The sequence below is a fragment of the Lithobates pipiens genome, unplaced genomic scaffold (genome assembly GCF_037356315.1).
Source record: "Lithobates pipiens isolate NorthernLeopardFrog02 unplaced genomic scaffold, aLitPip1_a1.2 Scaffold_18, whole genome shotgun sequence".
Taxonomy (NCBI): Eukaryota; Metazoa; Chordata; class Amphibia; order Anura; family Ranidae; genus Lithobates; species Lithobates pipiens.
This window is the reverse complement of record NW_027507758.1, coordinates 291,224,592-291,241,535: the sequence shown is the minus strand read 5'-3', so window position 1 is coordinate 291,241,535 and position 16,944 is coordinate 291,224,592. Positions and strand designations below refer to the sequence as shown.

At 44.2% G+C, this 16,944-nt stretch overlaps 1 protein-coding gene across 1 annotated transcript in view; it reads left to right on the top strand.

Moving 5' to 3' along the window:
* The window catches only part of SLC16A10 (solute carrier family 16 member 10), a 145,043-nt gene that overhangs the window by 106,498 nt on the left and 21,601 nt on the right, over positions 1-16,944 (top strand). Inside the window, exons 3-4 of the mRNA XM_077487109.1 lie at positions 12,826-13,228; positions 14,823-14,966. Of these exons, the coding sequence (XP_077343235.1) occupies positions 12,826-13,228; positions 14,823-14,966 (547 nt within the window). The remainder of the gene's footprint in view (positions 1-12,825; positions 13,229-14,822; positions 14,967-16,944) is intronic.

The following is a 16,944-nucleotide window of genomic DNA, read 5'->3' as shown; positions in this document are numbered from 1 at the left end:
TGGCCACGTAAACTTTTATTATGTCCATAATATATTAAAAAAAGTTGTTGATGTGGTCACTTTATTACTTCTGTGCCACTAGATATAAAAAAAGTATAGTGAAAACAATGGTATACATACAATTATGCCTTCTTATTTTAAGGTAGGTATTCAATGCATAGTACAATTAAGTACAATTATTGATGTCAGCGAACTTTTATGTGAGTGCCCTTGTCACATGGTACAAAATAAAGGTATACAACACAAGTTTCAGATTCCTGTAACTATCGGTCCCATATCCTATTATATTTGTCTGGACGTTCTCTATTAATGTAAAGGAATTTATTAAAGGTGAGGGTTGCGTTTATGTCCGCCTTCCATTTTGTGATGTCTGGGGGTGTTGATTTCTCATTTCTGGCTCTGATTTTTCTGCCTGAGAAAAGAGTTTTGTTGAGAAATATTTTGGTATATTTGTCTGGAACATCGGGAAATGTCCGAAGTAGACACTGTTTCGGGTCTAGTGCTAGGGGGGAACCCATGTTGTCATGTAGGGAGGTCACAACTTGTTTCCAAAGGCCTTGTATTTTTGGACAAGACCAAATGAGGTGAAGGAATGTGCCTGTTTTGAGGCCACACATTGGGCATGTGGTGGATTGACCTCTCTTGTATCTAGCCACTCTGAGTGGGGTGAGGTAAGCCTGATAAAATATGTATATTTGTGTCAGCCTGTCTGAGAGCTTGGGGGACGCATCCTTGCAGGTTTCCATCGCCTCCTCCCACTCCTCATCTTCCATTGGTCCCCCCTCTCCCTCCCAGTGAGGCTTCAATCTGTATGCTATTTTAGGGGTAGGTTGCGGGTATAGGGGTAAGTTGCGGAAGGTAGTGTGGGAACTGTGCATGGGCTGCGTGTCATAGCTGAAGAAATCTGAAGGACATGTGGTTGTGCAGTGTAAATTCTTCCCTGAGCACGTCAAATGTATTGAGGGCCCCATCTGATAGTATATGGTGCATGTAGAATATTCCCTGCTTGATCCAGAGCTCTGAGTTCTGAATATGTTGAAATTCCTGTAGGCTCTTATTGTACCATTGTGGGGTGTAGTCATTGTGTGGTGGAAGTCCTAATTTGGTAGTGACAAGGTCCCATATACATCTGTACTGATACAGCAAAGATTTTCTGTCACTTCCTGCCTCTCTAGTCTCTGTACCAATTGTTATGGCATAGATGGGGTCTGTGGTTTGTTATGCCCATTTCAGGCATAGTAAGTTGAGGATTCGTGCACTATCTTGTCTTTATGAAAAAGCTGTGATAATTTGGATGCAATGTAGTAATGGTTAAAATCTTGGAGGGCTGTACCATCCAAGTTCGTTGGGTTTTTAAGCGCTTGCAACGTAAGTTTGTGTCTATTATTCCCCCAAACAAAGGGTTTAAGAAGGGCTTTAAGTGACTTAAAGTACTTTAGGGGTAGGTAGGTTGGTGTGTGCCAGAGAACATAGAGAACTTTGGGTAGTAGTACCATTTTAATTAAATTGATACGACCCCATACCCACAGAGGTATATGGGCCCAGGCTTGTAATTTAGCTTTGATTAGGGAGAATAATAGTTTGATGTTCAATGAGATGTAATCTGATGAAGATCTGGAGATATGAATCCCCAGGTATTTGATTATGTCAACCCTCTGCAATGGCATGTTGCTTTGGGACTCTGTGGGTGGGAAGCTATCGATTGGTAAAATTTGGGACTTTCCCCAGTTTATCTTGAGTTCAGCAAATTTCCCAAATTGTTTGATTGTTTGGAGGGCATTGTGAAGGGAGGGGCCAGAGTCAGCTAGATATAATAAAGTATCATCGGCATACATGCAAATTTTTTCAGTCAAGGGTCCTAGTTTTAATCCTTCAATCTCTGGGTTTGCACAGATAGATATGGCAAGGGGTTCTGCAGCTATAGCGTATGGTAGTGGGGAGAGTGGACAGCCCTGTCTCGTGCCTCTACTGAGGTCAAACACTGGAGACGGCCATCCATTCGCCTCCACCTTAGCTGTTGGGTTTTGATATAGCAGTTGGACCCATCTAATGAACCTTGGACCAAAGCCATATCCCTCAAGGCATCTCCAGAGATATTTCCACTCAACCGAGTCAAACGCCTTGGCTGTGTCAAGAGTCACCACCACCCGTGTTCCAACATTATCGTGTGTGGCTTGTAAATTGATAGAGTTTCCAAAGATTAAATGAGGTGTTGCGAACCGGCATGAACCCTGCCTGGTTGGTGTGTATAAGGGATAGTATGATTTGGTTGAGACGAATGGAGAGTGCCTTAGCTAGAATTTTAATGTCAATCTGTAATAGAGAAATGGCATGATATGACTCTGGATAGCCTGGTTTGGGTATAAGAACTATTGTGGCTTCCCCATGGGCGTCCGCAGAACTTTTTCCAAGGGGGGGCATCATTTTAAGGCCACTCATTCTCCGCCCCTTTTCGACAATCTCATGAAAATCTTTCCACTGGTAATACATGTGTTATATAACAGATAATTTATCTTCACTCTGTATTGGAAGTTACTCTGGTGGCTGTTTTCCATGCCCATATAGCCTAGAGAATGTACATCTTTTTACATTGCAATACATCTGTTGTGGCCATATTTTGTTCTCATACTGTCACTGTATAGGCTGTTTTCATCAAGATAAAAAATATGGCAACAACAGATGTATTGCAATGTAAAAACATGTACATTCTCTAGGCTATATGGGCATGGTACGCAGCCACCTGAGTAACCTTGCAAACACCCATGCTTTCAAAAACCAGCCCTGGAAAAAATTTCATACCAGCCTCACAGCATTTTTATACCAGCCCAACAGCATAACGTCATTATTTTCTTGTTCATGAAAGGGAAAACCATACATTTTAAAGCAGGATAGTTATACACGTAAAGCCGCGCCTATGGAATAGGTCTTGATCAGCAGGAATATGTATAGGTATTGATTTGTACCTGTGCCCTTATGTTATATATAGTTTTTTATTGGTTTAGAATTCTTCTATCTAATTTTTGTCTTATTAAAAGATTAAGTATAAACTTTCTTTATTTTATGAGGTTGCTGCCACCCTAATATGCAAAGGCTGCACAAAACAACCTGCATAAATGGAATGATTCTTGATTAAAGGTTATTGGCGCTACCTCCACCCAGTTAATTCCAATAGCACTCTTTGCTTACTCAAACCTTTTATGTCTATCTATCACCTTAACGTGTCCCCAGGGACTATGTGCATTAAACCCGTGTTCCGTATTTTATCTCAACAACACCCCATATATCCAACACCTAAAACTCAAGGCAAAAACTGATTGCACCCCACTTTATATCACCTAAGTGAAATAGTGCTACTATAGTTTCATATAGAATCTCCAATCAGAAAGATATACATACAGGAAATAAAAATAAAAATAAAATAAAAAGTGATTGGTAGAGGCCTCAGCCGTAGAAAAACCTAACTTCAAACAAAAAGCCAAAAAATACAGAAAAACACAGAAAAAACACAGAAAAAAACACAGAAAAAAAGGGGGGAAAAAAGAACCCCCAACAGTTTTAGTGTTTACCAGTGCCAAACCTCTTCCTAATTGGGGAAGAGAACTATCATGTACATTCTTTGTGCTAGTTATTACATATTAAATTCACCAGATCTCCTTATATTAATAAATGTAAAAGGCGGAAGCACATAGGTTTCCTCATGCAATAATATCCCAAAAAAATTTTTTATGCAATAAACAAAAAATCAAAAAAGACAAAATATGTGAAAAAGTCCAGTTATATCCAGTGGTCTATACACCAATCCACGAGCATGTGAGAGTGTAAAAGGGTCAAGTGCGCCCAATATATATCAAAAATAAGCAGTATAAATATCAGTCCACATTGAGTCTTCTATAACCGTATCAATGCAATTAAGCCTCTTCAGAATACAGGAAAGGTGACTTTCGTGAGATTGCCTGCGCTTTATTAGTGACTTTCGTGCTCGTTCCCCCTCAAGGGTCCCCACTCACCAGATCCATTCACCCCCTAGGGGGTTAAACGCCTGTAATCTGTGTCCTGTTTATCCGAAGATTCCACCATCCAGTTATATCTCCAATAGGTCCTTCTCAAGGTCTTTTAAAGAGATGCAGGTAAGTCCTTATATCCAATAGTAATTTCCTCAAATAGAAGAGAATACCCTCATGGTGTAGTATTTTTGATTATAGTTGGGAAAAAAGGGGAGAACAATCTGATATTCTTCTTTAAAAAGCAGGTATTTTTAGTTATGTAGAAATTTTAGGAGGCTAATTTCCACTTAAAAATATTTTATTACAAAAATATTTTATTACAAAAAAAAAACCTTTATACAACACTCTGTGCAGAAAAAAAGGGGGTTTTTTTATGCAAGATGCAGTCTAACAATCCATACATCAGCATACACCGTATATAACTAGTGTTATACGGCTCAAAAAGATGTAATGTAACAACCCTTTTTTCAGCAAAAACAAGGAGCCAATATAAAATATAAAAATAAATATATAAAGTAAAACAGAACAGATGCAATATAAAGCACTGATTCCGGAATGCAAAAAAAGGATTTACTTTATATATGTACCAAAAGTTCACCAATTATGAAAAAAATAAATATAAAAATAAAAATCAAAAATGAAAAACAGAATCTCCTACGGTCCTTTACATAAGTCTGCAGAGTATCTGCACTTATTCCCAAAAAACCCCTATTCCCCCAGTGCTACAGTCCCCTTGCTACCGTGGGGTTAAATGATGGTCTCCTCTGGGGTCCGTATAACAGGCTTAGTTTGGGTTAGGAATGGAGCTCCGTATGTTAGAAAACCAAAAAAAACGTTAATGTTAAAAGAAATTTTCAGAACGTTTATCGAACTTGTTCCTACTAACTACAGCCCAAATATTCAACTCGCCGGTCCGTCGTAGAGACAATTCCCCTGAACGCGCGGCGTGCGTTCCAGGCTGCGTTCCAGCGGATCCAGGCGCACCGGAAGTGACGTGTGTGCGTAATGACGCTGTACGCGTTTCGTCAGAGACGTCCTCAGCAGCGAGGATCGCTGCTGAGGACGTCTCTGACGAAACGCGTACAGCGTCATTACGCACACACGTCACTTCCGGTGCGCCTGGATCCGCTGGAACGCAGCCTGGAACGCACGCCGCGCGTTCAGGGGAATTGTCTCTACGACGGACCGGCGAGTTGAATATTTGGGCTGTAGTTAGTAGGAACAAGTTCGATAAACGTTCGGAAAATTTCTTTTAACATTAACGTTTTTTTTGGTTTTCTAACATACGGAGCTCCATTCCTAACCCAAACTAAGCCTGTTATACGGACCCCAGAGGAGACCATCATTTAACCCCACGGTAGCAAGGGGACTGTAGCACTGGGGGAATAGGGGTTTTTTGGGAATAAGTGCAGATACTCTGCAGACTTATGTAAAGGACCGTAGGAGATTCTGTTTTTCATTTTTGATTTTTATTTTTATATTTATTTTTTTCATAATTGGTGAACTTTTGGTACATATATAAAGTAAATCCTTTTTTTGCATTCCGGAATCAGTGCTTTATATTGCATCTGTTCTGTTTTACTTTATATATTTATTTTTATATTTTATATTGGCTCCTTGTTTTTGCTGAAAAAAGGGTTGTTACATTACATCTTTTTGAGCCGTATAACACTAGTTATATACGGTGTATGCTGATGTATGGATTGTTAGACTGCATCTTGCATAAAAAAAACCCCTTTTTTTCTGCACAGAGTGTTGTATAAAGGTTTTTTTTTTGTAATAAAATATTTTTGTAATAAAATATTTTTAAGTGGAAATTAGCCTCCTAAAATTTCTACATAACTAAAAATACCTGCTTTTGAAAGAAGAATATCAGATTGTTCTCCCCTTTTTTCCCAACTATAATCAAAAATACTACACCATGAGGGTATTCTCTTCTATTTGAGGAAATTACTATTGGATATAAGGACTTACCTGCATCTCTTTAAAAGACCTTGAGAAGGACCTATTGGAGATATAACTGGATGGTGGAATCTTCGGATAAACAGGACACAGATTACAGGCGTTTAACCCCCTAGGGGGTGAATGGATCTGGTGAGTGGGGACCCTTGAGGGGGAACGAGCACGAAAGTCACTAATAAAGCGCAGGCAATCTCACGAAAGTCACCTTTCCTGTATTCTGAAGAGGCTTAATTGCATTGATACGGTTATAGAAGACTCAATGTGGACTGATATTTATACTGCTTATTTTTGATATATATTGGGCGCACTTGACCCTTTTACACTCTCACATGCTCGTGGATTGGTGTATAGACCACTGGATATAACTGGACTTTTTCACATATTTTGTCTTTTTTGATTTTTTGTTTATTGCATAAAAATTTTTTTTTGGATATTATTGCATGAGGAAACCTATGTGCTTCCTCCTTTTACATTTATTAATATAAGGAGATCTGGTGAATTTTAATATGTAATAACTAGCACAAAGAATGTACATGATAGTTCTCTTCCCCAATTAGGAAGAGGTTTGGCACTGGTAAACACTAAAACTGTTGGGGGTTCTTTTTTCCCCCCTTTTTTTCTGTGTTTTTTTCTGTGTTTTTTCTGTGTTTTTCTGTATTTTTTGGCTTTTTGTTTGAAGTTAGGTTTTTCTACGGCTGAGGCCTCTACCAATCACTTTTTATTTTATTTTTATTTTTATTTCCTGTATGTATATCTTTCTGATTGGAGATTCTATATGAAACTATAGTAGCACTATTTCACTTAGGTGATATAAAGTGGATTGCAATCAGTTTTTGCCTTGAGTTTTAGGTGTTGGATATATGGGGTGTTGTTGAGATAAAATACGGAACACGGGTTTAATGCACATAGTCCCTGGGGACACGTTAAGGTGATAGATAGACATAAAAGGTTTGAGTAAGCAAAGAGTGCTATTGGAATTAACTGGGTGGAGGTAGCGCCAATAACCTTTAATCAAGAATCATACATTTTAAAGCACATTTGATGAAGAGAGTATTAGATATAGATATGAAATCACATAGGGCTTTTATATTTATATATATATATATATATTCAAATTCCAGTTAATAGTGGTAAGTGATCAATCATCAAGGGGGACCCCAGAAACTCAGAACGTGGGGGGGGCACCTTCTGCAGGAAGAATACTCTAAGGTAAGGGGGGTGGGTTACTAATATAAGGAGAAAACCCTTTATATCAGTGCCCCTTACATTATCGTATTCACTCCCCCCTTACATCAGTGACCCCCGACTGGCCTGGCGGTGCTGTCACTGACCTCCTCTCAGGTACACTGTGCAGGGCTCAGTCAGTCGGCTCCAGCTTGGCGGCTCTGGTTTTATCTTATAGTCTCCTCTCCACAGTCCACACGAGTCTGACTTCTCACATGACCCCCATCCCGGCGGTGCTCCCACTCTTGACTCCTCTCCAGACTCCCTCAGAGACTGCAGACATGCTACAGGAGATGGTCAGAGACTGCAGACTTGATGCAAGAGCTCAATGCAGCCTCACCAGTGCCCATCAAATGCAGCCTCACTGTGCCCACCAATGCAGCCTCACTGTGCCCACCAAATGCAGCCTCACTGTGCCCATCAAATGCAGCCTCACTGTGTCCATCAAATACAGCCTCACTGTGTCCATCAAATTCAGCCTCACTGTGTTCATCAAATTCAGCCTCAGTGTGTCCATCAAATGCAGCCTCACTGTGCCATGAATGCAGTCTCACTGTGCCCATCATTGCAGCTCCTCCTGTGCCCCATGTCCCAGTCTGGAGTCCCTGTGGGAAGGTGTGTTGTTGAGCCTCGGTACGGTACCTTGCATGCCAGCAGGATATACATGACGGCCAGCAGCAGGCAGGGTCTGTTCTCGTTTTGGATGGGGAGCTGTCTGCTGTGAGATGGAGTGGTCCCTGGCCACCTGCACCCGCCGTCCTCATTTTCCGACCCCAGTCAGACTGCCCTCTGGTCCTGGGGAAGTGGAGAGCACTGGGTGGGAGTTGGAGAGAAGGGGGAGCAAAGAGTACTGGCGGGGTTGGAGAACACATGGGTGGGGGCAAAGAGCGAGGGGGAGTGGAGATCACAGGGGTGGGGAGTGGAGAGCGGGGGGGCCAATAAGAACAGGGGTAGAGAGCACGTTAGGCTGAGAGCACTGGGGGGGGCTAAGAGTGTGGGGTGGTGAAGAGCACTGGGGGGGGCAGAAAAACAGGGGTGGAGAGCACGGGGGCTGGAGAGTACTGGAGAGTACAAAGAGCAGGGGGGAGTGGAGAGCAATGGGGGGAGCTTGAGAGCACCAGTGGGGGCCAGAAAGAATAGGGGTGGAAAGCACGGGGGACTGGAGAGCACTATGGGGGGTGGAGAGCACATGGGTGGGGGCAAAATGCAGGGGGAGTGGAGAGTACAGGGGTAGGGAGTGGAGAGTGCTGGGGGGAGCCAAAAAGAACAGGGGTGGAGAGCACGGAGGGTAGAGAGCACTGGGGGGGGGGATGGAGAGCACCAGGGGGGCAGAAAGAACAGGGGTGGGGAGAATGGGGGGCTGGAGAGCACTGGGGTGGGGGCTGGAGAGTGATGGGGAGAGCTGAAGAGCACTGGGGGGAGAAAGAACAGGGGGGAGAGCACTGAGGGGGGGAAGAACAGGGGGAGAGCACTGGGGGGGAGAGGAGAGCACTGGGGGGAGAAGAGCACTGGGGGGGGAAAGAACAGGGGGGAGAGCACTGGGGGGAGTGGAGGGCACTGGGGGGAGAACAGGGGGGAGAGCATTGGGGAGGAGAACGGGGGGGAGAGCACGGAGGGGAGAGGACTGGGGGGAGTGGAGAGCACTGTGGGGGGAGGGAGAACAGGGAGGGGAGCACTGGGTGGAGTTGAGAGCACTGGGGGGAACAGGGGGGAGAGCACTGGGGGGGAACGGGGGGGAGAGCACTGGAATGGTGGCTAGAGAAGGATGGGGAGAGCTGGAGAGCAGGGGGACAGCAAGAACAGGAGAGGAGAAAACTGTGGGGGGGGGCAGGAGAGTGTGGTGGAGGAGAGCACTGGCGGGGGGAATGGAGAGCACTGTGGGGGGGAGAACAGGGGGGAGAGCACTGGGGGGGGTGGAGAGCACTGGGGGGAGAACGGGGGGGAAGCACTGGGGGGGGGGACAGGTGGGAGTGGAGAGCACTGGGATGGTGGCTAGAGAAGAATGGTGAGAGCTGGAGAGCAGGGGGGGGCAGCAAGAACAGGGGAGGAGAGAACTGTGGGGGGGCAGGAGAGTGTGGTGGTGGAGAAGAGCACGGGGGGGGCAGGAGAGTGTGGTGGTGGAGGAGAGCACTGGGGGGGCAGGAGAGTGTGGTGGAGGAGGAGAGCACTGGGGGGGGGGGGCAGGAGAGTGTGGTGGTGGAGGAGGAGAGCACTGGGGGGCAGGCAGGAGTGTGTGGTGGTGGAGGAGGAGAGCACTGGGGGGCAGGAGAGTGTGGTGGTGGAGGAGAGCACTGGGGGGGCAGGAGAGTGTGGTGGAGGAGAGCACTGGGGGGGGGGGGCAGGGGAGTGTGGTGGTGGAGGACAGCACTGGGGGGCAGGAGAGTGTGGTGGTGGAGGGACAGAGCACTGGGGGGGGGGCAGGAGAGTGTGGTGGTGGAGAAGAGCACTGGGAGGGCAGGAGAGTGTGGTGGTGGAGGAGAGCACTGGGGGGGCAGGAGAGCGTGGTGGTGGAAGAGAGCACTGGGGGGGCAGGAGAGTGTGGTGGTGGAGGAGAGCACTGGGGGGGGGGCAGGAGAGTGTGGTGGTGGAGGAGAGCACTGGGGTGGGCAGGAGAGTGTGGTGGTGAAGCAGAGCACTGGGGGGGCAGGGGAGTGTGGTGGTGGAGGAGGAGAGCAGTGGGGGGGGGGGGGGGGCAGGAGAGTGTGGTGGTGGAGGACAGCACTGGGGGGGCAGGAGAGTGTGGTGGTGGAGGAACAGAGCACTGGGGGGGGCAGGAGAGTGTGGTGGTGAAGAGCACTGGGGGGGCAGGAGAGTGTGGTGGTGGAGCAGAGCACTGGGGGGCAGGAGAGTGTGGTGGTAGAGGAGAGCACTGGGGGGGGCAGGAGAGTGTGGTGGTGGAGGAGAGCACTGGGGGGGGCAGGAGAGTGTGGTGGTGGAGGAGAGCACTGGGGGGCACAGGGTGGGCAGCCCCCCTCCATCCTCCTATCCATGCACACAGGGCGGGCTGTACGGACAGGCATCTACTCCTCTGGATCACAGTGCTGGATGGCTCTGTGTTTGGCGGCCGCTCTGTAACACAGCCTCCCCCCCGTCCGGCTCATGTGATAGGCGGAACATTGATTCTCTCTACTATCACACAAGCTTGTCAGGGGGGGCGGGAATGTGTTACAGAGCGGCCACCGAACACAGAGCCATCCAGCGCTGTGATCCAGAGGAGAGAGCAGAGGATGCAGCCGCCAGCGGACTCAGTAAAAAAAATGCAGGATGGCGGCGGCTGCAACACCTTGGGGAATCCAGGGGGGGGCACTTGACCCCCCTTGCCCCCTGCTGCGGACGCCCATGGGCTTCCCTCATAGATGGCGGTAGAGTGGAGGTCTCGAACAAATCATTGTAAAGGGCTAATAGATTTGGGGTGAGTATCTCGTTGAAGTGAGTAAAACTCTATTGCCGCGTACACACGAGCGGACTTTTCAACGTCCAAAGTCCGACGGACTGAGTCCGTCAGACTATTCGATCGTGTGTGGGCTGCAACGGACTTTTGACTCGCCAAAGTCCGAAGGACTTTAGAATATGGAACATGCTTCAAATTTTCCCGACGGAACTCCGCCGGACCCGGGTCCCTTAGAAAACTCCGCTCGTGTGTATGCTATTCCGACGGACTAAAACCGACGCTAGGGCAGCTATTGGCTACTGGCTATGAACTTCCGTATTCGAATCCAGTCGTACGTCATCACGTTCGAATCCGTCGGAGTTTAGTGTGATTGTGTGTGGCCAAGTCCGCTCCGCCGAAAAGTCCGTCAGAACTCCGTCGGAACTCCGGCAGAACTCCGACGGAACTCCTTCGGAAGTCTGTCGGACATAAGTCCTCTCGTGTGTACGGGGCTTATGGGTAAACTATCTGAGACGGGGGATTTGGACCTGCCAAAACTTGCTATTGCATTGGTTTTATCATTTAAATGAAATGTGTAGTCTAATGAAAACTAGCTTCTTGATGATAATGACCTAATCGATATGTATCTACTCTCTAAAAAATAACTTTTTCACTATATAATGCTACACAAAGGTTGTGCTTTACTGCTTCTCACAATGCAAGTCCAGTGATCACTTAAAAACAGCAGCATTGTTTGTGCTGGACTCCCAGAGCATGTGTTCCCTATATCTTGTATGTTGCCCTGGGTCCAAAAAGCTGTGACCGCCAGCAATTTCTTTAATTGTAAACAGATAGCATGGCAGGCTTTCAGCCTAGAGCCAAGGTAGACTTTTGGCTTTGTCACATTACACAACTGAGAGATGGACCTCCCCTCATTCTATACTTCCCTGGTATCTGAGGTCTGGAAAATGGAGACCAGCAAAGGGGGCTTGGTGCAAGTTACTCTTTACAGGTTTTGACAGGTTTTGACATGGGAGAACAAAGCATAGGCTTTTAAAAAATGATGGACAGGGCCAGAACCTGTGCTTTCAGAGTGCTTAAGTCCAGGTTCTAGTTAAGATCTGATTTTAGGAAGGCCCAAGTAGTCACTGGGATTTATATACAGTAAATACTGGTTATTAAGTATTCACCAACTATTTTAATAAAATAATTTTTTTAAGGTAGTCTGTGTGCAGAAAAGCATCTGTAGTGGAAGCGTTTCATATTTTAAAATTGATTGTGCTGCTGTTCATGCATGTCTGTAAGACTCTCACTTGTGGCACAGTAATAAAAATCATATTTTGTGGGTACAAGTACTGTGGCATTTGTGTGCTGTGTATGCCTAGACTTGGGCTTAATTTAACCATGCCCCTTGAAGCCTCCCACTGTTATCATTATTTTGGCCAAGTCCACCATCTTTCACAATCCTAGTCATCCTGCCTGAACAAATGAAAACCATACACTCCATGTATAGTTGATATCAGATGAAGTCTGTGTTTTAATTGATTCAATTGGTTACCAATGTAAAGTCTTGAGGCAGAAATACACAATGGGGTTGATTTAATAGCTGGAGGGTGCAAAATCTGGTGCAGCTGTGCATGGTAGCCAGTCAGTTTCTAAGGCCAAACCACAGATGGTTGGAATACCGGCTGGTTTAGCAAGAACCAGCCAAGATTCAAACCATGTATGCGTAGGCTGAATGTACCCATGTTGATTGATCGATCAACTTGGGTACAACCATCCTGACAGATTTTACATCTTTTCGGTATAGGCTGGTATAGCCGCTAGCAATAATCACTGTCTTCTCCCAACGGGGACGGCTTCCCACACCTCCCGCCAGTAGAATTCAATGGGTCTTTGGATGGGATTCCTCTGTTGACACTGTCTGTGTGGATGGGTGAATCAAGCAAATTTCTTTCCTACAACCCGTAGATGCAAGAAAGTTTATGGCCTGCCTAGCTTCAGCTTGTTCAATTACGCTTTGACAAAAAACTTAGAAGCTGATTTCTATGCAGAGCTGCACCCGATTTTGCTCTTTCCAATTTTAGTCAATTAACCCAAGTGAAATCCGTTAATTAAAGCATGCCTTTATTGCCTCACAGCAAGCAATCACAGTCACACTTCTGTTTTAATTTCCCAGTGCATTCCAGTTGGAATATTACAGGTGGTTGTGAGGCCACAAATGTTAATACATGACTTCTTATTTTTGTTTCTCTCTTTTCACAGGAGCCTAGATCCTCTTTATTTTACGTATGGTATATTATTTGCATGTGGCTGCTCTTTTGCTTACCAACCATCTCTTGTTATTTTGGGACATTACTTCAAGAAACGTCTAGGACTGGTCAATGGCATTGTAACTGCAGGCAGCAGCCTTTTTACAGTATCGCTGCCCTTTTTGCTGCGCTTTTTACTTGACGGTATTGGACTTGAGCACACCCTACGCGTTTTGTGTATTCTCATGTTTGTTCTCTTTTTGGCTGGATTCACCTACAGGCCTCTTATACCTAGACAGAGAAAAAGACTTTCAAAGGTCTTCAATTTCTCTATCTTCAAATCGAAGAGCTATTGTATATGGGCATTTGGAATTCCAGCTGCACTTTTTGGCTACTTTGTGCCTTACGTCCACTTGGTAAGCTGTTAATATGTCATTTAAACTTAGAGCATGCTTGTATTTATGTTATGTTTATAGTCATCTCATAATTCTTCAGTGTCTTTCCAGTGTTGCCTTTTTTTTTTTGGTCAATATATAAAATGGCTGCTGAAATCACTGTAACTGGACTGTAACTGTCATGTGTAATCTATCAACGTGGCAGGTCAATTAATCCATAGAACAAAAGCAGTGCATACAGGGATAAATATATACTGGTCTTATAAAAAAAAAAAAAGTATATTCCTACAGCGCAAGAAAGAGAGAAAAATAACTCTGAAAGCAAAAATTGCAGCAGCTGAACTGAATTGGACCAATTCTCCACAAGTCCAGTAACAAAATATAATCAGTGCAAAAATCCATAAGGCCAGGTTCACACTGGTACGATAAACGCTCGGACTTTGGGTGCTCATGTCGCATGACATGTGAAAATCAATGTTTCCCTATGGGAGCCTTCTTAATTGGTCTGACACAAGTCAGTCAGACTTTGAAAATGCTCCCTGCACTATTTTGGTCTGACTTTGATCCTACTTCAGCCCATTAATTATCACTGAAGTCGGATCAAAGTCAGATCGTCATCTTAACTGACTCGACTTTGACATGCGACTTGTGCTCTGATGATTTTGAAGGGGAACTCCAGGCTCTTCAGTCTAGTATGGATTTTCAGGGGAACACCCACGCCAGAAAAACAGGGGAGCCCACCCCTACTTAAAGGTATAGGAGCACACCAAACACCCAGCAATAGCACAATGGCTGCAAAGGTGTTGGTTCACTGCTGGACCAATAAAAACACATGTGATAACAAAAACTTGCCACCACCCTCATCTATAGCTGGCTATCGCAGTAAGCAGCATTGGAAGGCTAAAACAGGTAACAACAATGTGGACATCATTTCACTAATTATGTGACTTCTTAAGGTAATTGGTTGCACCAGAGCTTTTTATGGGCTTCATAACAAAGGGGGTGAATACACACGCACATACCAATTATCATTTGTTTATTTCTGAAAAATAGTTTTATGTATATATTTTTCTAATTTTACTTCACCAACTTAGACTATTGTGTTCTGATCCATCACATATAATTCAGATTAAAAAAACATTCAACTAAAGGCTGTAGTGTAACAAAATAGGTAAAAAGCCAAGGGGGTGAATACTTTTGGAAGGCACTGTAGGTCACATTAAAGGTGGAAAAAGTTCTTTATTTAAAAATTAAAATTATTTATCTTTGTCTCGTTTTTTTTACATCACAGAAACCTGACATTTTAACAGGGGTGTGTAGACTTTTTATATCCACGGTAGTTGAGAATAAATGTTTGTTTATTTTAAATACTGCTCTGTTAATGCTCATTTAAAAGCTGCCCAAAACCCTTCCCTAGCCCCCTCAATACATAGGCCCTTTTTCAGCAAGTCTCTGCCTCCTCGTGCAGCCAGAACAGAGTGATAAGCTGCATCTGCTATGAGTACATCTTATTCAAGTTATTATTTTTTTTATTTTTATGAAGCATTAATATGTTATTATTATCTTCTCATGGAATGCCGAGTTGTTACAAATTTTTCTTGTCCTTATTAAACAGATGAAGCACGTTAAAGAGCGCCTGGGTCCAGATGTCAACGAGGAGGTGCTTTTACTGTGCATTGGAGTTACCTCTGGTGTTGGAAGGCTAATTTTTGGTAGAGTTGCAGATTGCATTCCAGGAGTCAAAAAAGTGTACTTACAGGTACTGTGATTTAGTTATGCTTTACGGCGGTAGGTTGTATACATGCTTCAAAATTATAATCTATATTGTTCACAGAGCAGTGCATTAAATAAAATGTTAAAAACAGTTAAGAAAAACATCTCTCACGCCACCACCATGAGTACCTATACAAATTTGGTTTTGTTGTGAAAATATCCAAAATACTGTACAGTAAAACCCTGGATTGCAAGCATAATTCGTTCACGAAACATGCTTGTAATCTAAAGAATTCATATATCAAAGAGAAAATTGAGTACTGTCCGTGATACTTTTTTTATTTGCACTAACATACAATTTTTCAGGACAAGCTTTCGGGGTATGTCCCCTTCTTCAAGGTCCAAGCAGTACTGATTTACAAATTTTTAAGCAGAATGTAGAAAAAAATAAATAAATAAATAAATAAATAAATAAAAAAGAACCTCTGAGGGAAAGAAGAGAAAAAAAGAGAAAAAAAACAACAACAAAAAAAAACACATACAAATCAATGGCAATAAAGATAAGAGAAGAGTTAGTGAGATAAGACAGAGGGAGAGCTATGGAATGGAGGGGGGGGGGGGGTGCTAGTCACAGAGGGGGTTGTAAAACTTTAGTATAATGGGTAAGGAAACCTATATCTAAATTCAGGCCATTATTTTTGGTGTCAAAAAGAATTATCATTCTTAGTTCAAAGGTTTTCCTTTCCTGGATATTTCTGAAATTCCCTTTCAGAACTAAAACATTGAGGTCTTGTATAGTGTGGTCCGGTTGTGAGAAGTGATGTCCCACAGGTGTACATAAACTGTCTTCTTTATGTTCCTTGATGGTATGTCTGTGTAAATTCATCCTCGTTTGCAACTTCTGTCCTGTTTCACCAACATAAGATCCTTTGCTGCACCTTTTGCATTGGATGAGGTACACAACATTTCTGGAGGTACAGTTGTAAGATCCCATGATATTGAAGGTCCCGTTTGTGTGTGTGATACTTTTGGATAGATTGATCTGGTTGCATAGTTTGCAGCGCTTTTTATTGCAGGGTTTGCTTCCATTATTTGTGACTTCATAATCAGAGTGAAGTTTCCTGCTGATTAGTTTGTGTCTGAGGTTGGGTGGTTGTCTGAAAGCCAATAATGGGGGTTGTTGGAATATTCCTTTCAGAGTTTCATCCTCTGTTATAATGGGATGTAAATCTTTGATTATCTTTTTGATCCCTTCTAGTGCTGGGTTGTATGTGGTGACTAGAGGTACTCGGTTATTTGTTTTTTTCTCTGTGTATTGGAGGAGATTTTCTCTTTGGGTTTTCAAGGCTGTGTTTATGCTGTTGTTGATGGTTTTCTCTTTGTAACCTTTCTTGTGGAAGGAGTCTGTATATCAAAGCAAATTTCTCCATAAGAAATAATGGAAACTCAGATTATTCATTCCACCAGTGGCAGCCCATCCATAGAGGGTGCACGGGCGTCGCCCCCCTATCCATGTATCTGGCCCCCTAATCTACATATCAGGGTGCTGGACTATGGATTCCAATGGGGGGGGGGGGGGGTTTGAAGCACCTGATTTAAGCCAGAGGCTCTAATAGTATTCAAAAAATGGTGGACTCAGCACTACGCCCTGATCCCACTTAGTTGTGGGACAATAGCAAATTCATTTTTACTATTTTCTTTGCTATAATCAGGAGGCAGGTCGTGAGACCTGTTTCCCAATTGGCCAGACATCAGGTAATCCTGTTGGATGCCTAGCACTAGGAGGAACAGAGAGGAGACATACAGCGGAGGAAGCTGTGGGAGGAGCGGACAACGGTGCTGCCCGCACCCTGGTAAAGGAGGAGAGGCCTCTAAAGTGTAGCAATATGCGTTAATTTAACGAAGGTATAACATTTAGCAACTCACACATGGTTGATAAATTAAAAGTGGCACATCTAAGTATGCAGGCATCGGGGTTGAAGCTGTCCACATTGACCGTCCTTTGCGCCGCCGGCTCTCACCTC